Source organism: Ambystoma mexicanum, chromosome 6p (genome assembly GCF_040938575.1).
Source record: "Ambystoma mexicanum isolate Mex_15411 chromosome 6p, UKY_AmexF1_1, whole genome shotgun sequence".
Lineage (NCBI taxonomy): Eukaryota > Metazoa > Chordata > Amphibia > Caudata > Ambystomatidae > Ambystoma > Ambystoma mexicanum.
Window position 1 is genome coordinate 1424802910 of NC_090935.1, and position 24724 is coordinate 1424827633.

A 24724-nucleotide genomic window follows, 5' to 3' on the forward strand; every position below is an offset into this window, starting at 1 on the left:
GGTGTATCGCCTACTAAAAAGATATAGAGGAGAGTACTATGCCTCAGCCTTCTATACTAGTGGCAGTGTCTGGAGACAGACACGGATCGTCCAACAAAAACGTCTAAAACAGTGGTAAACTCCAGAGGGTTGAGCAGCTTACAACAAGGCTGTGAATTAGATCTTGAGGCTGCTTGATCTTGAACGTGGGTCCAACCTGCGAATCAGGTCAACTGCTTACGTTTCATCCAGAATGTGCAACTTTAATGGTACCCGTAGGTCACTGTGGTTGGGGTATGTAACAGTACTGCTGGAAAGACCACTGGTGGGTGAGGTAAAATAACAGCCAGGAGGCTGGAGGGCTAAAAATAGGCTCTTATAAGAATGTATAGCTCACTCTGTGGTAATGAGTGTGCTACAGTGAATGATTTTTAGAGGATTGCGTCTCTTTTGTAGCTGTAGAAGAGATCAAAAGTGGGTCATGAGAGCCCTCATGACCGAAAGGGGTCGACCGGTTTCAATGGCGTAGGAGATTCAAGCCATCTTCTTCAGGACCGTGATTTGGAATGCAAACAGGTTTGCCAAGTGTTCAGATAGATGCTGAACGGGAAGACAGATGCTGGTGTCTCCTCTAAACCAGCATACTAGCTGGGATGTGGACGGTGAATAAGGGTTGCTCAGAACACCGAGCTGCTGTGGGAGAAACAAGCACCTACACGGCAGGTAAATTGTACCTGTAAGGGGGCATCTGCTCTCCTCCGTGGTGTCTGGGAGCTGTATCGCGCTGTACAGCTCGAGACAATGGGGTAGCCCATGCCAAGGCGTTTCCAGTCATGTGAGTGATCATGAACCCAACCTTGGCATGATCAGAAGAGAAAGCACCTGTTCTGAAGGCAAAATGGACGTTACAGGCCTCTAAGAATTCTTTTACCTTCTTAGCCGATCCGTCAAACTTCCCTGAAACAAGGGCCATGGGGGAGATCAGTGGCTTGTTGCTCTCTGGCAGCAACCCTTTGCTGTAGGGATGCATTTTCTGTCTTAAGTGTCTGAACTTCTAAGTTTAAGGCTTGAACCGCTGCCACCAGCTCTTGAATCTGTTGTGGTGTAGCCATATTTCCGGTCGGGCGTTGCAAGCTAACAGAATGATCGGTTATGTCTTCCTCTCCAGAGAATAAGAGCACCCTTTCCTCCCCTTCCTCCTCACCCGAGGAAATAGATGAAATCTCCAATTTCTTCTTCTTCGTGGAGTATCCTTCTTTTTTTATGTAGATAGGGTCTGCCACGAGAGGAAGCCACCGTGACCCAAAACTAGGCAATCCTGTGACCCCTCTCCCGAAGCAGCCAAGAAATGTTGTGGGGGAAAAAGACTCTGGCGTAAAAAAAAACCAAGGTTAGGATGGACGCAGATGACTTGGTCCGAAGATTGCGAAGAGTGGAGTGAAATGACCCAACTCCGGCAAGTGCCGTAAGCAAGGAGCAATGTAAGTACACCGAAGGAATACAAGGGTTCCTCGAGGGAACGTAACTGTAAGAGCAAAAACTGACAAACACCGGAGGTCGGAGGCAGCAGGATGAGAACGGCACCAGAAGCCTCACCAGAGCGAAGGAGTAGGAAGGAAACCTGAATGCAAGGAAATTACAGAAATCCAAAAGACACAGAGGAAAGCAAACGGAAATAGAAAATGAGAGAAAATAGCCAAATAGAAAAAATAGAAGCGGAGTGAAATGCAGAGGGAAGAAAACACAGGGAGGAGTTTAGGAAGAGAAAACGAAAGATAGCAATATGGGAAAAAGTACTTCAAGGTAGGGCGGATCACCGCCAAGAGAAATATACACGGAGCGCACACAACAAAAGAGAAAATCCAGAACGTTGCAACGCGCCGAACGCTGAGTGGAAAATGATTTTAAAACACTCGGCGGCGGCCATGTTGCAAAGAACTAGACCGCTGAGGTACGTCAAAGAAGAAAACGTAACGGCACAAACTAATGGAGGCCAAGCCTCCATTTCCTCCATAAGCGCCAGTTACCCTCGTTCTTGACATTATTGTATACATAATTAATATTGGTGTCATTTGGGGAGTTCGCCACGGGAAACATATTCTTAAATGTATGCATTGAAGGGTGTTCCAGATACCATAAAAATACAACAAGCCCTGTTACCACCAAGACACCTGCCATACATAAAATAGTCTTTTCCTTCGTTGTACACCCATATTTGTGCACCTTCATCCGTCCTTGTGGGTGGGTGGGTGGGCAGACAGAGCTAAATCCTGCAGTTCCATCTCACTTATCATTGCTTCTGCCACCTTACCTGAGTTCATGCTGACACTTGCAGGTTAAGTTCCGTGGCTTGGCTGGGTCCTGGCGCCTAGCGTTCTACCCTAGTGAACAGTCTCTCATTCTTACGGCTTACGTTCCCAACCCTATTTAAAGCTCCAGTGTCTTTGTACCTTAAACGTACAGGGCGCACTTGCGACCCTTTTCACTGATCTGTCCCACATCTCGCTGTGCCTTGTCCAGGAGGGACGCTGGAGGCCCTTCGAGCTGATTGCTTGCCATCTTCGGCAAGGCTGTGTACTGCTCTGACCGACAAAAGAGTTTGGGCCTCATTACGACTTTGGAGGTAGCCATGGTGCCATGGCTGCCTCCAAAATCAAATCGTGTTCGGGTTCCCTGAATGGGGAAATACCGGGCCATTCCGACTTTGGAGGGCCCGGTATTTCCTCCTTCAGGGAACCCGGACCCGGTCCTTCCCCATTCCCATTGGAGCCCCCATAGGGCTCAATGGGAATGGGAGGGAGCTAACAACAGGCCCGTTGTTAGCTCCCTGGTCCCCTCGCGGAACCCGCTCTGGACGTCCGGTAAAACCAGACTACAGAGTGGGTCCCGCGAGGGAACCTCGTAATAGGGCGGAATGGGTTTAACGGCGCCAGCACCAATACCAGCGCCGTTAAACCCATTCCGCCCTTCTTGTAATGAGGCCCTTTGTGTCTCTCTAACAATCAAAGTTCAATTCACAGTCCTTACTCGTTGCCTGGCACATATACTTCTCGCGATCTATACCTGGGAATATCCGTGCAGAGGGGGGTTTGGGAAGATTCCAGCAGATCTGTTTGTAGCCTGGGAGGTTGCAATGGCCCCACGTTGGCAGCTCTCTTCACATGGTTTGCGGGATGCCAGTGTGGTTTGCCGTCCACCTTCAGTGCTGTTTGCGTTGTCAACAACACTTGATAGGGTCCTTTCCGGCGAGGCTGTAGTCCACTGGTTCGATCGAATGCCTTGATGACCACCCATTCCCCGGGTCTCAGATCGTGCCCTGGCCCAATTGGTGGTAACGTGACCTGGGTCCTTTACCTGTGCATGTATAGAAAGGAGCCTGTTAGTCAATGCAATACAATATTGTTGCAATGCTGGCCATGCTTCTTCAGACAATTTCTTCGGGTCTGCAGGGGTACACCGTTATGCATTTTCCCTCACCATGTTTTAATACCTTTATCACAGCATGCAGTTCTGCTGCTTGTGCAGATTTTTCTGGTACTCTCCCCATGTCGACTATGGTTTCTTCTGTTGTTACTGCATACCCTGCTACCATTTCTCCTGAATCCAATTTATAGCAAGACCCATCACAGAATAACACACCATCCCCTTCCTTTAATGGCCTGTCCTGTAAATCAATTCTTCCCTTGGTACTTTCTTCCATTCTAACCACACAGTCATGCATCACTACATTCTCATTTGTTTGCACCGGTAGCAAAGAAGCTGGATTCAACACATTGCATCGTTCGATTTTAACATTTCTACTGAATAGGTGCATTTCATATTGTGTCAATCTGGCTGTGTGAGGTGCTGAGTCTGGGTTCTGTTTAATAGCACATCCACGGCATGTGGTACTCTTACTGTTAGATTGTTTCCTAGAATTATTCCTGTGCTTTGCTTCAGAGCTAGGGCTGCCGCTGCCACCGCCCTCATACATGGCGGCAATCCTCAGGCAACTGCATCGAATCCAATCGAGAAGTAGAGACAAGGCCTTTGCCTCCCACCTTGTCCTTGGGTTAATACAGACACAGAACACCCATCCACCTCATCCACAAATAAATAAAACATTTTCCCATAATCGGGTGTTCCCAGAGCTGGTGCGTTACACACAGCACTTTTCAATGAATCATACGCCCTGTTCATCTCTTCCATCCAGAGGAAGGCTTCACCTTCCTTTTCCCTTTTTAGTGCCACTAACAATGGTTTTGCTATTACAGAAAACTCGGTTATCCAATGTCTACAATATGACAATACCCCTAACACTTTTCGTAGCTCTTTAGGTGTTCTGGGGCAGGGCATAGATTGCACCAGTGCTATGCGGTCGACTCACAGTGCCCTTCCTTCTTTTGACAAAACATATCCCAAGTAGTCAACCTTCTGTTGTACATACTGCATCTTTGCCAGGGACACCTTGTGATTATGTTTTGCCAAATGAAATGATACCATGACAGTTGCTTCTCTGCATCCTTTCTCTGACTCTGCACTGATCAATATATCATCCACATACTGGACTAAGGATGTCCCTGTTGGTAGCATGAGCTTGTCTAACTGAGCTTTCAATGCTTTGCTAAAAATAGTCAGGCTTTCTGTGTAACTTTGCGGAGCTCTCGTGAATCGATACTGCCGTTGCGCCAAAGTGAAACTGAACAAATATCTCAACTCTGGGGCAATGGGCAGACTAAAAAATCACACTGAACCATTCAGCCGTACTTGGTATTAAGGTCAAAACACTAGCAATACTAGGCACTACGGGGAACCGTGGTTTTACTATTTGATTAATTTCTCTGAAATCAATAATAAACCTGTAGGGCAGTGTCTCATCTCCTTTTTTAAGGATCGGAAGCACCGGGGAGTTGCAAGGGTTATCATTGCATTCTTCTACCACCCCTATGTTCACCAAATCTCCCGCAATCCCGATTAGAGCCTCCTCCCCCTCAACTGATATCTTATACTGTTTCACTCTGGGGAGTCTCATGTTCTCCTTCAGTTTTATTACAATTGGATCAATTAGAGTTCCCACATCGTTACTATGTGTCGCCCTTAAGTGTTCTGGTAAATCCTGTAATTCTAATGCTAGGGGTCTGCTGCGTGTCATTATAATGCGGTTACTTGGGTCATTTATGGTCATGTGCACCCGTTCGGGGAACAATAAATGGTAGCATATAGTGCTTTTGAATAATCAATACCTAGTAAGTTTTCGGGACATTTCTCTGTTAGCAACCATTTATCATCCCACTTGACCCCTTCAATCTCTGCTTCCATTTCTCCACTTATCGGAGTCACTATTGGTTCCCTGCCCAACCCTACTGATGTCTTGTTAGTTCCCGATAGTGGTGCTGAGGGGACGGCTTTAGTGTCCATGGAGCTGTTTCCAGCTCCGGTGTCCACTAAACATTTGATGGCGGGTTGCTGACCTAATCGTAAAGATACATACTGTTCCCCCAGATCCACCTTGTATGTGTGTCTGTCTTCTGGTGAATTGGTCTTGATGATGCTGTTTATCTCTGTCCCAGCCAGATTCATGAAGATATATTTCAGTACCGGAGACTTTTCTTCTCCTGCTGCCTTGTTGAAACCGGCAAAGTCCTCGACCCATATTGTCCCACTGAGCCCTCTGTCTGCTTGTGGTAGGAGGCTGAATGATGCAGGTTTCCATGGGAATGCTACGCTGCTTGCGGAGTGCAGGGGTGCATCCTGTCCATCTGCCTGGCGCACCATGTTCTTTGCGTCTCAAGTCTGTATGATGGGCACTTTCTTGCTGGATTTGTGTAGTAGGGCCCCAGCGCAGGATGTTGTGTGATAGCCATATACTGGAGTATGGCTAGCCTTCCCTTGTTTCTTTTCACCTTCACAGTTCCCTGGTGTTCAGTGGTCTTGTCCCTCAGTTATCAGCGCTGGTAGCTCTGTCAATTTGTCTGGCATGGGGTTGTTGACTTCCCTGGGGCAGCATGCCGTTAACGGTGCCGGTGTCCCTGTTGTCTCGGGTATATTGTTTTATGTTTTTTACAATTTTTTTGTTTGGCCCTGTTCCTTCCCGTGCGCGGGGCATGTCGGGCAACGTACTGCTAACGGTGCTGGTGTCCCTGTTGCCTCAGGGTTATTGTATTTTTTTCCGGCATTGTTCGTTCCTGGGGGCAGGGCTTGTCTCTGTGCTGCTAACCGTGCTGACTTCCCTCGGTAATGCCGTGCGGAACCCCATAGCTCTCAACCATTTGTGTCACAAAGGCGGGTGAAATCACCCGATCTTGCTTTTGGTGGGAGAGACGCCCATTGGAATGAATGGGCGTGCAGGAGGCTTGGCGGTTGAGTTAGCACTTCACAAGGCTGGTGATACCCACCAAATGCGTGTGAGTTGAGAGCTATGGGAGGTACCCTACACGCATGTGCCTGCTCACTGTGGAGGTTTTTGCGGCCGGCGCTGCTTGTCTTCTCCGTTCTCCCTCTAATCCCTCGCGGATGCTGCGTGGAGGGTTGGAGACTGTAAGGAAGGCCCAATGGGCTGAAGGACGCCGGTGCGGTCCGCACAGAAAGGACGGCGTAATGCCGGTGTAAGGAGAACGAGGCTTTGCAATTGCCAATTCCTGGCAAAGGATGGAAAGGATGACAGAACACATCTTGGTCTAAAACTATTCATTTAATAACTAAACGCACTTCCCTTGGCGGGCTCCTCCTCTTCCCACCTCTCACAAGACTTAACCCTTCACTGTCCTCCTCCCTCGTAACAGTGCCTCTTCTCGATAATGTATTTTCTTTTTACTGTTTTTTCTTGAAAGTTGGTAAAGGTTTGTAATAAAGTAAATGCCCAAAAAAAATACTTGACCAAGAGGAAAAAAATCAAATGCTGGGCTGCCAGATATTGACGTCCATGCAAAATCGTTGTTGGTTCTCGCGTGTTTATGCCATACCGTCACAGGAAAAGTTGAAAAAAGACAAGCGACGGCGAGGACGCCTGACTCCAATATGGCCACCTTGTTAAAGGGGCAGCACCAGATTGGTGACGTTCTTTGGTCAACGAACGATGCACTGGCTCCCATCCCGATCGTGTATGCGCAAACTGAAAGTCACGTGATGTAACTCATCTCACCGTTCTCCTTCCTTGTGCGGCGGCCATTTCAGGAGCTCCATCCCGCTGCAGCCGCCATTACAGGGTGCACGCGAAGCGCCGCGGTACAGTTAACAGCTACTCGCGATACCTTATATTCCAGGAGCTTATTTCCCCATCGAGCTAGTAATTATGTCAGAGGAGGACGAGCAGCTTGAAGGTGGAATGGCGCTCGGACCGGAGGAGTCCGACGAAGGAGCCGCGGAGGCCATGTCAGAAGAGGTCGGGGCTGGCGGCGACGCCGGTGGGAGAGGCGAGGGTATCAAGATTGATGCTAGCAAGAACCTGGAGGATGAGGGGTAAGGAGTGCCTTTCCTCGCAGTGGCTTTCGCGGTTAGAAGCCGCCGAACCTCTACCTTCTCGGAGTACCGGGGGATAGTGAAGGAGGTGGGTGTTGCAGCCTATATCATGTAGTTGAGCGGCTGAAAACTCACACTGCTGCGGGTGGTCACGACGGGTCGATGGAGCTGGGACGTTCTGCCTGCAAGTGCTACAAACGAGGAGCTAAGTTTAAAGGGGACAAGGCACGTAAATACGGTGGTAAAATAAATTGGAGAATTAGAGTGCGCTCTCCCGTCTAAGCGTTTCGTGTTAACATATCAGTGCAATGTAACACAGGTGGGGAGAGTTTCGTATCAGATGGCCAGGTGTAATATAGCAGGCTTACGTTTCAGCAAATGTGATGGCTTGCGCTGTGAGCTTATTCAGTAAAGCCACTCGTTAAGACCTGTTAGGGAGCGGTAACGATTACGCTAACGTTTCCCTTTATGAGCATGCGCAGCAGTGTTGCCAGGTCAAAAGGAAAAAATAAGCTAAATGTCCCTCTAAAACAAGCTGACTCCCAACCAAATAAGCTGAAAAAACAAAGGCACTTCTAAAACACTGTGGATAGGCCTCAAAAGAAAAAATACAGTAACGCAAACATTAATAAAGATAACACAAGATATGCTAGAACAAAACGCATTTACTAAAATTCCATTTTATTTTCAGGAAAATGAGCACTTTAATTTCTCATCTGAATGGGCCTTCTAAAAGAACATCTTTTGTCAATCACTCAATTTACGTTAGTAACATGGAGTGCACATCAGCAGGGCATAGCAAAGAATTTCAGTGTCTTCTGTGGGGCAGTACTCCGGATGGCCCATGCAACTCGTGAATGGGAGCAATAGGGGTGAAAATTGATGTTGGCCCTGCTAAGGTGAGTCCTCTATACTTGCCCAGGATCACACACCTAGAGAAAGAAAAATGTAATAATGAGATGAATGCTTCTGAAAAAGGGAACGCACCGTGGATGCTCTTCCAGGCTGTTTATTTTGTACATCTTTCAACTTATCCCCTCCTTCCCATAACAACGACCATGCCACACAGAAAATAGAAATGCCCCACCATGTGAGCCAGTCCCCAAAAGGTTTCCAACTGCATTACATGTAGGTGCAGAGCTTTTTGGTATGCGAATGAACCCCGGAGTGGGGGCGTTGAGACCATCAGTAACAAAACATATGCTTAGGAAGGGGTAACTGCGGATAAGAACGCAATTGCAGTAGGTCATCAAAAGGCCCAGTCCCTGCCAGTGTGTGTCATTGCATAACAATAGAACAGTGTGAAAGGGTGGACATTGGTTCTCCTTTCAGGTATGTTTTTACAGGCAAGAACACAAGCAGGGCGATATGTGGACAAAAACCGCAACAAGTGACCTGACAAAATTGTAAGCGACTTTGGGGGAAAAAAGAAGCCCGAAGTCGCTTATAGTAAGCGGAGATGGCAACACTGATGCGCAGTGCCTTGGGTTTTTAGTGGCCGTACAGAAGGTCAGTGGCCGACTGTTCTGTTTGTGTTTTTTTGAGTTCTGTGACTTGTGGGGAAAGTACCAGGATTTCGAGCAAAAACGAGACTGGCCTTCTCGCGCAAGACAACGTGAGAAGTAAGCCATCTGAATAGGTGGTATTGTCCTTGGTTAAGTCTCGACATCGTTTTCTGGGGGTAATGGTGCTCCTTCTTTTAAACTGGACCTGCCATGTGGCCACCTAGGTAACTTCTATTCCCACCCTAAATTAAGTATGTATTATTCAGTTTGATAGTACTTTTCATTATTTTTTTTGGGTCTGGGTATTCCTTAAACATTGGTAAATCGCTAGGGGTGTCTGTATTACTTTGTGGTGAGAGTGGTCTTTCATGCAAGTTCAGAGGTCATGTCAGACGGAAATTATGATATGGCATTTATAACGTGCCTATGCACAAGTGCTTCAAGGCGCGGCGAGGCAAGGAAGGGGAACAAAGGACAGACAACGATCCTACTAGGCCAGGTGTCATTCAGATCGTGCAAGTGCGTGGGAAGCGGGCAGGGGAAGTGCAGTACAAGATAACAATAAGTAACGGCCAGCATGTGGCAAGTTCATGGGTAAGTAGAGCTGGTAGGGGGACTGTAGGGATACAGAACAGTCCCCGAGTGCGGGGTTTGCCCAGTGGGCAGTTCAAGTGAGACGCTGGCAGGGGAGGGACCTGGGCATGATCAGAGGGTCTCCAGGTAGCCAATGTAGTTCAGGTTTCAGCCAGGAGGTCAGGAGAGGAGAAAAAGCAGAAGCAAAGAGAGGTTTTGAGGTGCTTCCGGAGATGGCTCCTCAAGTTTAAGGGAGGCATGGGGGCTGTTCCAGAGGGAGGCACCAGCCGAAGAAAGATCTACCACCAACTCGTTGCTTGGAGAAGCGGCTGACCCTGAGGGAGTTGGAGGCGGATGAGTGGAGAGCCCAAGATGGAAGTTATTTTGGAAGGGAGAGTTTTAGGTATTGAGGACCCTGGCCCCAGAAGGCCTTGTGGACGATGCAGAGGGTTTTGAACTTAATCCTCGAAGTCGCTGGGAGCCAATGCAGAGATTTCAGTCCTGGAGAGATACGATCCCTGGGCTTGAGGCGAAGGACAAGTCTAGCAGTCCTGTTTTGGATAAGTTGCAGAGGGCGGAGAGTAAAAGCAGGCAGATATAGAAAGAGGCCGTTGCAATAGTCCAGCCTAGAGAGAACCCCAGCTCTGGAGAAAGTGAGCTTCCTGTGGAAGGAGAGGAAATGAAGAATCCCTCTGAGGAGGTGCAGCTGGTAGTGTGACTTCTTGGAGACGTCAGAGGTGTGGAGTCGAAGATGACACAGAGGTTTTTAGCCTTGCAGGTGGGAGCAGGAAGAGGGCCAAGAGTGGCCGGCCAGAGAGCTACAGGGAAGGAGGGAGCGGGTGTGCTGATGAGAAGGCAGAGGTCATTGGCAGCACACCACTCCTGGATAGCAGACAGAGATGAGGGGAGGAGAGGAGGAGGCCAAGGGTGGCCTGAAAGTGAGCTGAGTGTCATCCACATAGCACTGAAAGTTGGGGCAGAGAGTGGCGATGTGGTGGGCAAGGAGTGCCAGGTATTGGTTGAACAGCCAGGGAGAGAGGATAGAGCCCTGGGGGAACACCACAGGTAGAGAAAAAGATAGCAGAGAGGAAGGACCCAAGCTGGACCGGAGGGTGGGGGGGTCGGTCAGAGAGGAAAGAAGTTGGCCACGCCAGAGCCTGACCTGTGATACCCAGGTTATCACGGAGACGGTTGAGCAGGATGGCATGGTTGACAGTGTCAAAGGCAGAAGAGTGATCAAGCAAGATGAGGCTTTCTTGAGCAACGGGAATGTTTCTGAAAGTTAATATGCACGCTTATGTAGCATATTTAAGGGGTTTCGGCTGTTTTTTTAAAAATTAGAGTATTTGAGCATGGATCTAGCTTTGACGAGCAACAGAGTGCTTAACAGCGGTATACAACTATACAGATGCATAATGGAGTGCTTTAGAGGTATACAACAGTACCGATGCAAAACGGATTGCTTTTCAGATGTATCAGAACAGATGTACAGTGGGGTTGGGATGGAGTGGGGGCACAGAGAAGGGGTACAGCTGTACCCGGTGGTGGGCGACTTCTAGCTAGTCCGATGGGCTGATGTGATGGCCTAGGTTTTGAGGCAGAGAGATTCCTTGAAGATGGTACCAGTCGTGTTGATGTGGAGCATTCTAGCGCTCTGTAAGCGCATCACACCTGATTCTCATCAGATGGTTCATGCACAATCGATCTAATTCAGATTTTCCATCGTAATGTACAGAAGTCATGATTCTATTAAAGACGCAGAGGCAACGTATTATGCTTATCTCTTTACTTCACACGCTCTAGCAGCTACACACAAAATAAAGTTTCATCCATCAAACTGAACGAAATACAATTTCCTGAAAACTTAGTCATTGTAGTTTCAAAACCTGTATGCTGTGAACTGGTGCATCGTGTGACTGTATCAACTAGTTTGGTGGACTGCAGCCCCATTAACCCTCAAGTCCATACTAATCCTTCCTCTGCGCTGCTCCCCTGCGGAACTCTGACACTAAAATCGAAATTCCTGAACTACTGAACAGGATTACTCCACTTGGAACAGTCAACCATATCCTCGCTCATCTCAGGATGTCGCTGGCTTCGCCTCTGCACCTGCAGGGAAGATGGGCACAAAGCGTGTCTTTCGTTACTCTTCTGGGCGGGCCATCGCAATCTAATCAATGCTTCCTGAACAACTTGGCAGCGCCTCACCGCTGCTTCTGTAGCTGTAGAAAAGGCAGGGGGGCATGAGGGCAAGTGAAGGGTGGGGCGGAGCTCTTCAGGGAAGAACAAGTGCAGGAGTAGACTGGGTGGAGGGGCTGTTTGACTGAGGGAACCAGGCTGCCAGTCTAAGGCAGACAGGGAAATTGCCAGTGGGAGGGAAGAAGAGAAAGGGAAGGTCTTAAGGAGCTTCTGGGACTTAGAGATGCGGCTGCAGTCTGATGGGGGTAGGGAGGCCATTCCAGGGAGAGGCACCTGCGGAGGAAAGGGATCTACCTGCACTCTGGAAAAAAACGTCTGATTTGCAGGTAGTAGTTTGAGCTAGATGAGCGAAAGGCTCTAGCAGGGAGGTATTTAGGGAGAGAGTGTTGGATATGGCAGGGTCCCAGGCCCCATAAACCGTTGTGGATGATGCAGAGGGTCTTGAAGTTGATCCTCGCAGCAACCAGATTTAAGGGCAGGAGAGATGCAGTCCCTGGGCTTGCGACCAAGCATAAGTCTTGTAGTCCTATTCTGGATTAGTTGAGGGGGCGAATGGAGGAGTTAGGCAGATTGGGGAAGAGGCTGTTGCCGTAGTCCAGCCTGGAAAGAACGAGAGCTCTGGAGACATTGAGTTTCTGTGGGAAGGGGAGGATGCCTCTGAAGAGGTTCAGCTGAAATTGGACCTTCTTGTACAGGTACATGATGCGAGGAGAGAAAGTGGGAGGGGGGGGTGCCACCACAGTATTTGTTTAAAACTGAATTTTATTTCAAATTCAGTCTATACAAACTTTTTTTTTTTTGTAGGTTTGAAACATTAACAATTATAGGTTCTTGGGGTTGTGGCATGCCACCAAACCTATACCACCTGAAACTTTTATACACAAACCGTTTCAAATCTAAATTTCAAGATATACCAAACTGACATAAATACCATTCTCACATATACACACTTCATTACTTTCGTTGATAAAATGATGATGCAATGAATACACTTGAGGTTATGCAATGGTTTCAACAAAACTGTGCATCCATTTGGAAAGCAGTAAGTGGTAATGTTCTGCTTTCTTTTCGGGCTGAAAGAGTAGTGTCCGAAAGATGTAATTTATTGGGTGGGGTACATCTGTTTACAATGTCAATAAACTGAACTTACCAGACGTTCCCCTAGACCAAGGGTCTGCACCCTGTAGCTCTACACTTGCTTTGGATTACAACCCCATTGATCCCACACCATCGAGTTTGCTATGCCTGATGGCAATTGTAGTCCAAAATATCTGCAGTGCCGCGGGCTGAGGACCACTGGCCCAGACCTGTGAAGGGATTGTGGTCCAACGCAGTAACGGTCCAGATCAGCGGTTTTTACTGGATGCTCAGTGGGCGTGGGAGGGAAAGAGTTTGGTCTTCCTTATTGGTCTTGCCTCACATGGTTCTTTGAGGATAAAAATGATTGCTTGCTCTAATTTGGAATGTGCAATGAAGTGCACATTGTGTCTTGTGGAAAAATGCACAGGTGGCTTGCGTTCAGAAACTGCTTGATTGACCGAACAGCAGGTACCCTCACCAATCCGCTCCCAGACTTTTCATTTGATCCTAGCTAGAGGCACTATGGGATTGGAGGTTTCTTTGAGAGATACTCTACGCCTTGGTGAGCTTTATTTTCTGTTGGAGGAGGGGGCTGGAAAGTTATGCCAGCTTGTCTCCTAGTAAACCATCAATTTACTTAATACAGCCTGGTATGCTGCCAGTACACCACGCTTTGCAGAAATGCAGTGTCTTCAGTCAACCATAAGAACTTCCACCCACTGGCTCTGTGCGTCGTCGCCATACATTAAGATTGGGTCTTTGCTACGAGTTCTCTGGTGGCTCCAGGGAAAAGATTGCACCCTATCATTTGTAAATCCAGCATGCTACTAGTACCTTAGCTGAAGCAGGGTTGGTAACAGTTTTTTCTACAGCACACAGCCTCGCGTTCCTTTCCCCAGGAGACACAACATTCTTTCAACTTCATGCATTTACTATTTTTTTTACCTTTTGGTCATACGTTTAACCGCTGTCTAGTGGGTTATTATTTTTTTTTTTTTTTTTTTACTACTGCGAGAATTCGGCTATTTTACTATAGTTGAACAATGTAACCCTTGCATACAATTTGACCATGCTCTCTCTGCTGCAGGACCAGAAAGTAATCTATACTATGAACATGAATACGTTAGTTGGTCAAATTGGTTGAACCTGCGTCTCTAACTGCAGATAACACACATCTTTGCATTTGGTACAGTAACCCCTTGAGCGCTGTTGCTGGGATTTGTTCTAGAGGACAAGTGTTGTAACACCGGTATTTCTAACTTGCCCTCCTACAGCACCATGTTGTGTTTACTCGCAATCTCGTTCCCTCAGCTCCTTCTCCACACTCGACCTCGCTGTCCTATGGCCTCCCACCTCTACCCTTGCCTCTCCATTGATTCCTGCTGCCCATCACAAAGCCAGTCAGACTGGATCTTCTCAAAGCTCTTCTTAAACTACTGGCCAGAGGGTGAGCTCCGAGAATACTGCCACCAATTGTAAATGTTGTTCTAATTAATGATTGCTGGAAATTGACATCTGTTATTCAAATAAGTACAATTAAAATATTTGTCAAATCTCAGCACGTTATGCTTTTTCTGTCTTGCGGTGGTATAGGAAATTTCAGTACAATTTTCAAAGCGGGCCCTGTCGGCTCCTGCAAACTGGTGAGTGGCAGTACCAGGAGATAAATCGCACAAACCGGGAGCTATTTGGCTCGGCCCACCCGTGAGGTTTAAAACTTGCCGTGGCCCAATTCACCTCTCCGTCCACACTGGCCTAGCACCTTTTTTGAGGGTAGGGCCCTCTCCATTAATTCGCCAACATATCCAGGTAATTTTCTTGAAATACGTTCACGGAGTGCACACCAGTGTTTCATACACCAGTTGTCAATTTGCCGGCTACCTTTCCCTGACCATATTTTCCTTCCAGGTGGGAATATTCCAGTAAGTAGTGCTTTCTGCGTAAAAGCTAAAAGAGCATGTCTCCACTCCAATGTAAAATTGTGTTGGATCTAAATCGTAGACCTTCTTAAGGTCCTCAAATCGTTGACATCACTGCCCCCAATTTCCAAACCCTCCCAACATGCAAGTTATTTGAGTGTCAAGTATTGCAAATTTAACATGGTAAAATCATTGTTTGTTTTTTTGTTATCTTAATGGAAACAAATCCTTTTTCTTAAGCGACAGAAAAGGCTCCTGCATGAGTTACACTTCCTACCGTCTGAATCACGTGATTTCATTAAAAAAAAAGCATTCATTTAACTGTTTATTTCTTGTAGTGAAATGTTATTGCTGGATGCCGATGTCCTACCTAACTTGCTCATTAGTTAAGGCATGACTCCTGTACAGAAGATTTTTTTGGGTGAAAATGAGCAAAAGTGCTCATTGTATTCATTCACTGTAAAATATTTTAGTTGGTTTAAATGTGAAGAAAAATCTTATTGCTTATATAAATCAAATATATTTTTTAGATTTTTGCCGCCGTGCTGCTTTCCATACATGGGGATACATTCTGTGCACAGTAGGAGGATCAAGTAATTGTTGACCCCGTTCTGACGCCTAATACACACACCTGTGAGGCCTCGCCCCTGTCATAAGCTTGTCTGAAAAACTTGGAGAAGACGATTCTGAGATGGCTGTTATTCCACAGCAGTCCCTGCAGTATCCCCATTTGCTGAAAAAGTATCGTGGTAACCTCCAAAGATAGTGTTGTGAAAAAGAAGGAATTGCAGCTGAGCGATCGTTTTATGTAACTTTGCAATGTTACAATGCTGGTGAAGTGCGTAAGCTTATTATTGCTTTACGTTGAGGGACCAAGAAGTAAAACTGAGAAAACTCGGCAGAAAGGGTTGCAGAAAATACCCTTTAGTGACTTAATTTGCCATTTAATTGCACGGATGACTTAACGCTAACTCCGTGTGCACTCCTCTTCAATGACATCTAACTGATCAATATAGGTCTACAAAGCAGAAACTATAATAGCAAGAAAAAATCACTATGCACAATGCCTAGCCTATATTTCCAAAAGGTAATATCCGTGAACTCCTGCAGCATAGGCTTCACCCAAATGGCACTTATTGCAATTTGACAAAATCGGATCAATCAAGGTTGCCTAGATAAAAGGGCAAACTTGAATGCAGGGTTGACAGTTTCACCAATTAAGCCACAAAAAAGTCTACGGGCAATAACCTCTCGATAGAAGGAAGCCGTATACATTTGTAGCATTGTCTATAGCTTCAATGGGATATTTTAGTGACTGTTTTATCTGCAATTGGGAGCCTTTCACCACTTCTCAGTGCAAGAATTTCTAATCTCTTCCAACACCTGTAACCCAGCAGACTTGTCCAAAAATATTCTGCCCCCTCCATTATTGGCCAGCATTGACCCCTATATTACAATCCCTCACTTTTCAGTAGCACCAACGGTGGTTCTGCATGACTTTACAACAGGTTTTCACTATTTCCACTGTCTAGTGATAATTGTCTTTTGGTGACTAAGCAATGTTGGCTGTGCGAATGTGGAGCATACAAACGGCATTTAAAAAAAATGTATGGTGCCGCCATCAAGAAAAGAATGATCCGAACAACCGGATAAACGCCTGAACCTTCGCCTAGCGGCCCTTCTGGGATCACATGGAAACAGCCTCTTGCATAAATAAAAACCTGTATTCATGCTAATGGTGGGTTGGAATCTACACTCCATTTGGGATATGTAAAAACCAGTATTGGAAAAGTCTTTAAGGTTTTGGCTTTTGTGTAGGCGTGGGATCTGCATTTTCCAGGCACTACCCTGGCCATAAAATAGCAAATGGTGTTAGTAATACTTGGGCATGTTATGGCAGTGCCTTGTAAATCCCTATAAGGAAGTCCAAACGTGCTTATCCAATGTTCGTTTTTAACAGGAATACAGCACAAGAAACCCATTCAAGGACACATATGCTTGTAAATTTGTCACAAAGCACACACAAGACATTTATTAGGCCAGGGCCTGGTATTCATACACTTACCTTCCAGAAGGCTGCTCAGATAGCAGAGCCACCTCGATATCCCAGTGATTGCCCTTTGGGAGAAGGGTAGGTTCTGTGAGAATGGTGATGGCCGTTGCTGGCTAAAGGGCCAAATGCCCACATACTGTGTGTCCTATCTCTCCTGCCGTAAATTTTCTAGGACAATTTTTGGCTTTGAAGCACTGCCACTGAATAGTCAACACAAAAAAGAAATCAACTCTTTTTTTTTTTCTTTGATATCCTCTCAACTTTCTTTACTATTGGTCATGAACTCTTGCTAAAGATTTAGGAACCTTGGATTGGAGGGTACTGCACTAAACTAGATTACTTAATTCCTCACAGCAGAGTCGATGCCCATGCCTCCCAACCTGTGAATTGCGTCAACAATCAAGCTTTTTTTCTCATCTTCAGTGTTTACTTGGAACTGTGCCCTCTGGACTAATTAACCAATCGATTTCCTCATACCGGAGCGTATGCATGGGTGTGCCAAGAGCAACCTTGCTCTTTCTATCATTAAACTGGTGTAACTGATTGCTTCTCCCTTCTATTGGGATAGAAACCACAAGCTGTGCTGAAGCAGAATGCACAAATCTTGTTGCTGTGTGCTTGTCCGCAAGCATGATCGGCACTATGACAAGTTCAGTGGGAGTCCATGAGTGTTACAACGGCTACCCCTACTACAAGATGGTCACAATTAAGCTCAACAAATTGAATTAAAGACAAATTGGTTGAAGTGAAGATCACCATTCCTGTAGGGGTAGTGGTTGTAAAGCTCCTGAATGCCACTTCACTTGTCGCAAGGTACAGACTATATTCTCTCAACTGACCCAACGCAACTATGAGCTCTTGGCTCCGATAGGAGGCACACAACTGAAGACGATTTTCATACATGACACGCAACCTTCTTACAATCTATTCAATCAGAAGTTGGAGTTCCAGGCGTAATAATGCCACACACTTGCTGTATTATTATGCTATCTCCTGCGAAAACCGCACCTGGCTTGGTGGAATGGACGAAGGAGAAGATTATTGCATTTTTCTCTCCTCCAAAGAAGTTGGGTAATTCAGTGGTGAAAAAAGCTTTGTATACTAGCAACATGCATTGTAAGGGTGGGTTGCGGAGGGATGCGTCATCGCCACATATTGTGGTACAAAACTGCCAGAATTGTCTGGTAAGGACTCTTCCCAATACGAACTCACCAGCCTTAATGGCGAACTTTAAATTCTTTACTGGCTACCTTAACATTAATGCGTAGTTAAAAAAACACAGTACTCCGGGGGCGTGGCTTGAGGTGCCGGCAATGCGGACGCCTCATTGGGAGCTCTGTGGGACACCCAGGCTTCAGCTACCATATGCTAGTTCCACACACTTGATCCTGGCACAGAGGCGGCGCGGAGGGTGACGGAACCCATCCTGGAGCTGCAGCTCGAATGCAGAATAAAATCTGATCAGCAAAACGTATAAACTTTGAACATTTGTAACAGCCCCGGGGCTGAGGTCCCATATTGACGATGGCAGCCTCCTGAAAGGGCCGGGGAGGAGGCGCTGTCCCCCTCAATGCAACGGCTCGCACCCTGTTGCCAGCAGCCCCCCTCCCCACTCCAGCAACATGAACCCCCAGTGCACACACCCACTATCAGCCACCCGGGAGCCTGGCCCGGAACTGCAGGTGACCTCGAGCCTGCCCTACGAGCTGCCTGGGCAGAGAAGCGTCGGAAGCTAAGCGGAGGCCTCGGGGGGCGGGGGGAATAAGGGGCTCCCACTGCACTGGCCCAACCTGGGCTCTCTCTCCCCCCCCCCCCCCCCCTCCTCTGCAAACCTGAGTCTGGGGGTGTCCTGGGGAGCCCTCCCCTGGCTCATTCCACATGAGCAACCGACGACCACAGCTGCCGGACCTGCGCTGCAGTGATCTCGCATTTGTCCGGACCCGACCACACTGCCTAGAGCACTTCAAGGGGCGAGCAGCCGAATATTACATCATCTCCGGGGCAGCAGGAGCGGGGAGCGGCCCCGGCCGCCCAGTTGTGGGAGACACTGTCCCACTTTGAAAAGCTGTAGTGGCCCGCTGCAGCAGAGGCGGGGGAAACAATAAGGCCTGCAGCCACCCGGTCCCGGCTACACCAGCCCATATTACTCGCAAAGGTGAACATTACAGGGAGCCTCGGTCACCCAGCTACAGAGGGAAGCAGCCTTCAATTAAAGACCACAGAAACCAGCTGCAACAGGAGGGGGCTAGGGGAGCAAAGAGGATCCCTCCTTCACCCGCTCCCATACCACGCAGGCCAGGAGTGCAGCTGGGACGCCAACGGAACCTAGACACACCCGACCCAGGTTCTGAAAGGTGCACAGGAGAGCCATACGATGTGGAACCTCCGGTAAGACCCCAGGTGAACAGGCCCCTCAAACGGCGCTCCATGACAGAGCCTGGGCCCACTCCACAGGGAGGGCTAACCCAGACCTTGCACACGGCTAGCAGGGTCCCCAATAGTGGAGCTAACAACCCATTAAGCTAACGCAGGGTGCCCATTTTATTTCATCGCTCTGGGCGCGACCACGCTAAGAGACACAAACCCCTCCCCTGGGTTCATCATAAGGACCTTCCGCTCACAACCAAAGCGGTTCCACTCTTCAGCAAGAACTGTCCTCTCCCAGCATCGGGCATATAACCCCGGGACTAATGAAAACCTTTATTGGGCCTGTGATCTCACAAGGGCACTATAAGCTCTGAACCAGCAACGGAAATCAGGCTGTCCAGCACTTCTAAGCTCCTGCCCTAGTCGGCTTCCATTATAACGATGGCCAAGCAGAAGGGCCCGAAATCAGCGGAAATGGCTAGTATGCTACACCCACAGGAGAGATCTGGGAAAGCTGACCCAGCTAGAGCCCACACCATGTCACCTGATAGATCCCAGGACCAATGGGCCATAAAGGACTATACTCCAGCCCTTTTAGCAGACATCAGGAGTTCCGAAACTGCATGACAAGAGGTGACGACCAAAATAGACGGACTGGACAGAGGAGGTAGAACACAGGGTGGGGGACAGAGGACCAAGTGCTAGAAAACTCACCTCACAGATTACTGAACTGCAGCAGAAACTACAATCCCTAGAAGAGAACAGCAAGACCTTGTGCCGCAAGCAGGAAAATTTGTAAAATAGGGCGTGCAGGAACAACATTCGCATTAGAGGGGTTCCCACCCCCCCCCTCAATATCAGATCCGGCCCTCCTGGCCTACGTCTGTGACCTATTCCAAACGCTTCTCCCGGACTACAATAAATCGCTACTCATGCAGCATCGCACCCACAGACTGCGAAGCCGCAGGGGCACCCCCATGGCAGGCGTGCCGGAAGTAATCACCAGGGTCCACTTATTTGCTACAAAGCAAGAAATTGTCAGCTAGCCGTACCCAGGGGGGGCCTGACCTATCTGGGAGCTCCTAAGTCTTCCAGGACCTGGCGCCCACTACAGTTCAGCGATGGAGAGCCCTGTGGCTGCTGACCGTCTTCCTCCAGGATCAAATATCGGTGGTTCTTTCCGGCCACACTTCATTTCTCATTCGAAGGACAGACCTGTATAATCCATTCACTCGAAGAAGCAGGAGGTATCATGCGGGGGGGAGGGGGGTTAACCATCGACTCCGGATGAAGATCTGACTAATCTGTCCCGGATAAATCCCAAAGCACGATTCCCTGAAATCGCAGAGAAATGGTTGGATGAAAGTCTCCAGGGGGTGTGGGGGGCGAGAGGGGCGAGGGAGGGAGGAACTGCCCGCCACTCAAATCTAACCAGAAGCATCCCGATCTCACACACACACTCAGCGCCTGGGCGTCCCACGATATGCCCCAGCCGAGTGTATGGACACACTCCGGGCACTGGGCCTGTTTTGGTTAATTTTTGGCTTTTGATTTTTTGTTGTGGGGCCGCTTCTTGCGCCCGTAGGTTGGCGGGCCACGTTTGGCCCCGCTTTAGTTACTAATAAAAATCGGTTGCAGCAAAACGGCATCCACAGCCCAACATCTGAAGACAACCTTCCCTTTGACAGCTCACCATCCCTGCCCCTCACCTGACCATTGAAGGCGAATAACGTGACACCCCTCCACCACACACACGTAAAGCTGTGTTATGTCTCGCTGAACGTTGGAGGCCTGAACTCCCCGGAAAAATGCAAATCTACCCATGGGCGCCTACAGGACCTCCAGAGCTCAGTGGTTTTCCTCCAAGAGACACTCTTGTTGGGAGAAGACACCCCACCGCTGCAAAGTCGAACGGGCATTCCCGATTCAGTATTTGGCATCTGACAACAGCAAGAAAGGGGGCACTGCGATTCTGCTAGCGAGGGGAACACCCTTCAGGGAAAAGGAAATCCTTCAGAGCCCAGACTGCAGATATTTTGCAGTAAAGGGTGAACTATATGATCAACCACACACACAAATGGCCATCTATGCCCCAAATGAGGGCCAGGAAACCTTCTTTCTTGATCTGGAATAAACGCTCCTCCCCTTTGAGGGCTAAGTAGTTGTAGAAGGTGACTTTAATGGAGCCCCAAACCCCTTGATAGACAAATCCGGCACCAAGGGATTACAAAATTGCCCTGGGCCTCTGCCACCTATTCAAAACTTGGGGGTCGTGGACACCTGCAGGGTTCTCCATGCCGAAATGGCAGACTACTTTTTTTTTTCCTTTTTTTTCTCGCAAGTCCACAACTGCTATCGTTCACCGATGACGTAGAGATCGGCACAAGGGTCCTGTCACAGGGGTCCTGTCACATGGGTCCTGTCCTATCTTGCTCCAATCTTGTTGACTGCCCGGATCTTCGACCCGGACCCCCTGGAAAAAGCCTGGATGGGCGCTCTACGAACCAATGCTACACGATATGGTGGTGCGAGACTCCATAACCAAAGCGATACATAACTACTTCAAGGAGAATCCGCCAGATCTTACTTCCACATCGACGAGATGGGAAGCCATGAAGGCGGTGATCAGAGGAGAATTAATAGCTCCGGCAGCAGCATATCGTAGAAGACGTGCCGGGACAAAGGAGCAGCTGGAAAAGGAAGTGGCCAAAGCGGAGGCACATCACAAGAAGGCATGGTCGCGCAGCTAAACTCTAGCGATTGTCCCGCATGAAACTGGAGGCCCACTATGCCGAGGACACCGCTCAGAACAAAACAAAGCTATTATGTGAATGGCAACAAGGCCAGCAGATTCCTGGTTAGCAAACTAGCCAAAGCCTGCATACAAAATTACATCACTGCCCTAAAAGGACCAGAGGGCAGGATCCTGTATGGGGAAGAATCGAAACTATAGAGAGGAACAGCCCACCTAACGGACATGTTGACCGCCTATCCCCTTCATCCACCCGCCCCCCCAACCCCCCCTGGACGCAAGCACGACAGGAGCAATTCGTAGCACATGCCAATCTTCCACACCTGTTGGAAACACAGGTCCTCGTTGGGGGGGGCCCCCCATCACTGCTGAGGAGATCGAGGAGGTACTCAAAAACCTGAAACCCAGGGCCCCGGGACCGGACGGCTTCTCGCCTAAATCCTTCAGACTCTTCCGTCCCCTGCTCCTGGGCCCCAATGACTGTTCCACTCCTTTCCAGACACAGGCACAATAACGCCCTCCATGCAAGAATCCATCACAATCCCACTCATGAAGCCCGGTAAAGACCTGAAAGACTGCACATCGTACAGACCTATTTCCCTCCTTTCCCTGCGTCCACCAACCTGTAAGGATGATCATGTTACCACCTTCCCATGTAAACTTTACTGTGTATAACCGTTGCTTGTGATGTAACTCCGAAGCTCTACTATGTCTAAATGCCTGCCATGTAACCCTGAAGATCTTTTTATTTTTATTTTTTTTTCTATGTACCCAGCATGACTTATTGTAACAGCGCCACGATGCCTAAGGGCTGCTGTGTGCTTTAAAAATGTGAATAAATAAATAACGTGGACACGAACGTCTACTCCAAGTGGTCCTGCCATCCATCATAGACCCAGATCAAACGGGCTTTATTAGAGGCAGAAGCACAGGGGACAATATCTGTCTGGCCCTCAACCTTTATAGAATAAGCCGCCAAAGTCAGCAGGAACTAGCAGTCCTACCTTTAGACGCTACTATAAAGGACTGCAAGTTTATGCTCCTCACGCTGGAAGCTTTTCAGTTTGGCCCCTCATTCTGCAAGATGCTGGTAGCTAAATATCCAGCCCCGAAAACATCACTGAGAATGAAGCAAAAACGCTCAGCCCGATCCCCTTGTCATGCGAGACGAGACGGGGATGCCCGCGCTCTCCATTGATCTTCGCCCTCGTGATGGAACTGTTCGCTCAAAGGATTTGCTTGGATAACCGGATAGCTGGTATGAACAATTTACGTCATCAGCGTAAAGGGAGATCTTAATGATCTCCATCATTGTCAATCCTCTCTCCGCTGCCGCCCCGGCAGAACTGAAAGCCTTCGAACAAGTGGCAGGGTTTAAGGTAACCCACTCTAAATCGGGGGCACTGGGGATAAATCGGAGCACAGACGACACAGTAGCTCTCCAATTACAATGCCTGCTGAAATGGAACACTACAGCCTCATCTACCTAGGGATACACATTACAGCAGAACAGCTATACGGAGCACATTTTCCCCCTTTGTTCAAGGAACTGGAAGCTGACCTGAAACGCTGGGAAGGATAGGAAATCTCGTTGCTCAGCAGAGTTACAGCGTGTAAAATGAACCTTTTCCCAAGACTTCTTTACCTCAATCGACCTTGCTGGTTCCTCTTCCGAAACAACCACTGGAGCAGCTACAGAAGAAACTCACAACATTTGTTTGGAAGGGGAGTAAATCCAGAATCCTGCTCCGGGGCGGCCAAATGGGGAGGCCTGGGCCTCCCCAACCTTATAAACTACTTCATAGCAGCCCAACTCTCAAACGCTATGGCCTGGGCGAATAGGCAAAGCCCCCTCCACCCCCCTGCTAAATGGACATGCATCGAACAGACTAAGTGTCCTCTCCAATTGAACTCCTTGCTCCACATCCCGGGCATAACTCGCAGCCGTTGGCCGACGATCCTGTCATCCGCTTTAGGCGCATGTTCATGGGCCCGACGCAGGGAGAAGCTACCTAAGGATTTGGGCCCCCTCTTTCCTCCGGACACCCAGACTTTTTGCCCAGAATGGCCATAGGAAATTTTAGCGGATGATCCAAAGTGGGGCTAGGGACCCTCAGACAACGGCACCCCTCTCCACTTTGAGGAATGCAAGGATCGCTTCCATTCGGCAGAAAGTGAGCGATTTACATATGCCCAGATCAGAGACTGCGCCCAGATCTTCTACTGGATCTCACAGCCGACGGTTCCTCAGGGGGGTGAGGGGGGCGTGAGGGACCTCCATTCCCTAGAGCATGCTATGAACGAGTGCCCCGACGGGGGCAGATCACTAAGCCGTACAGACTCCTACAGAAGGAAATGCTGACGACCAAACCACTGTATATGGCCAGGTGGGAGGAGGACCTAGGGCACCCCATCGTGGACCCAACATGGGTGCATATTTGGACAAGGATCAATTCAGCCTCCAGATGTTTCACCAGCAAGGAGTGCGCTTTGAAACTCCTCCACTGCTGGTATTACTCCCCCAGGTCGCCTGCAACACTTCATACATCTGTAGATATGACCTGCTGGAGGCGATGTGGAGCACGGGGGACTTTCTTCCACATGTGGTGGGAATGCCCCAAGGCACAGGCCTTTTGAGAAGAAATCACACACATTATCGAGGACATAACCCACGTACACTCCCAATGGACCTGGAGGTAATCCTCTTGGGAGTAGCAAGACCGGAGTGCTACCCCAAAACAAGGTGCACCGCCAAACCGCTTACGCAGTTGCTTCTGGCAGCCAAAATAATGGTGGCCCGTAAATGGAAAATACAGGAAGGACCATTGGTACCTCTATGGTGGATAAAAGTGTGGGAGAT

The 24724-nt window shown here is 48.5% G+C and overlaps 1 protein-coding gene across 5 annotated transcripts in view; it reads left to right on the top strand.

Moving 5' to 3' along the window:
* Nucleotides 1-6977: 6977 nt before the first annotated feature.
* HNRNPD (heterogeneous nuclear ribonucleoprotein D) overlaps nt 6978-24724 on the top strand; it is a 197043-nt gene continuing 179296 nt past the window's right edge. For all 5 annotated transcript variants that reach the window (XM_069626153.1, XM_069626152.1, XM_069626154.1 and 2 more), the window contains exon 1: nt 6978-7416. In XM_069626153.1, the coding sequence (XP_069482254.1) occupies nt 7250-7416 (167 nt within the window). In that variant the 5' untranslated portion in view covers nt 6978-7249. The remainder of the gene's footprint in view (nt 7417-24724) is intronic.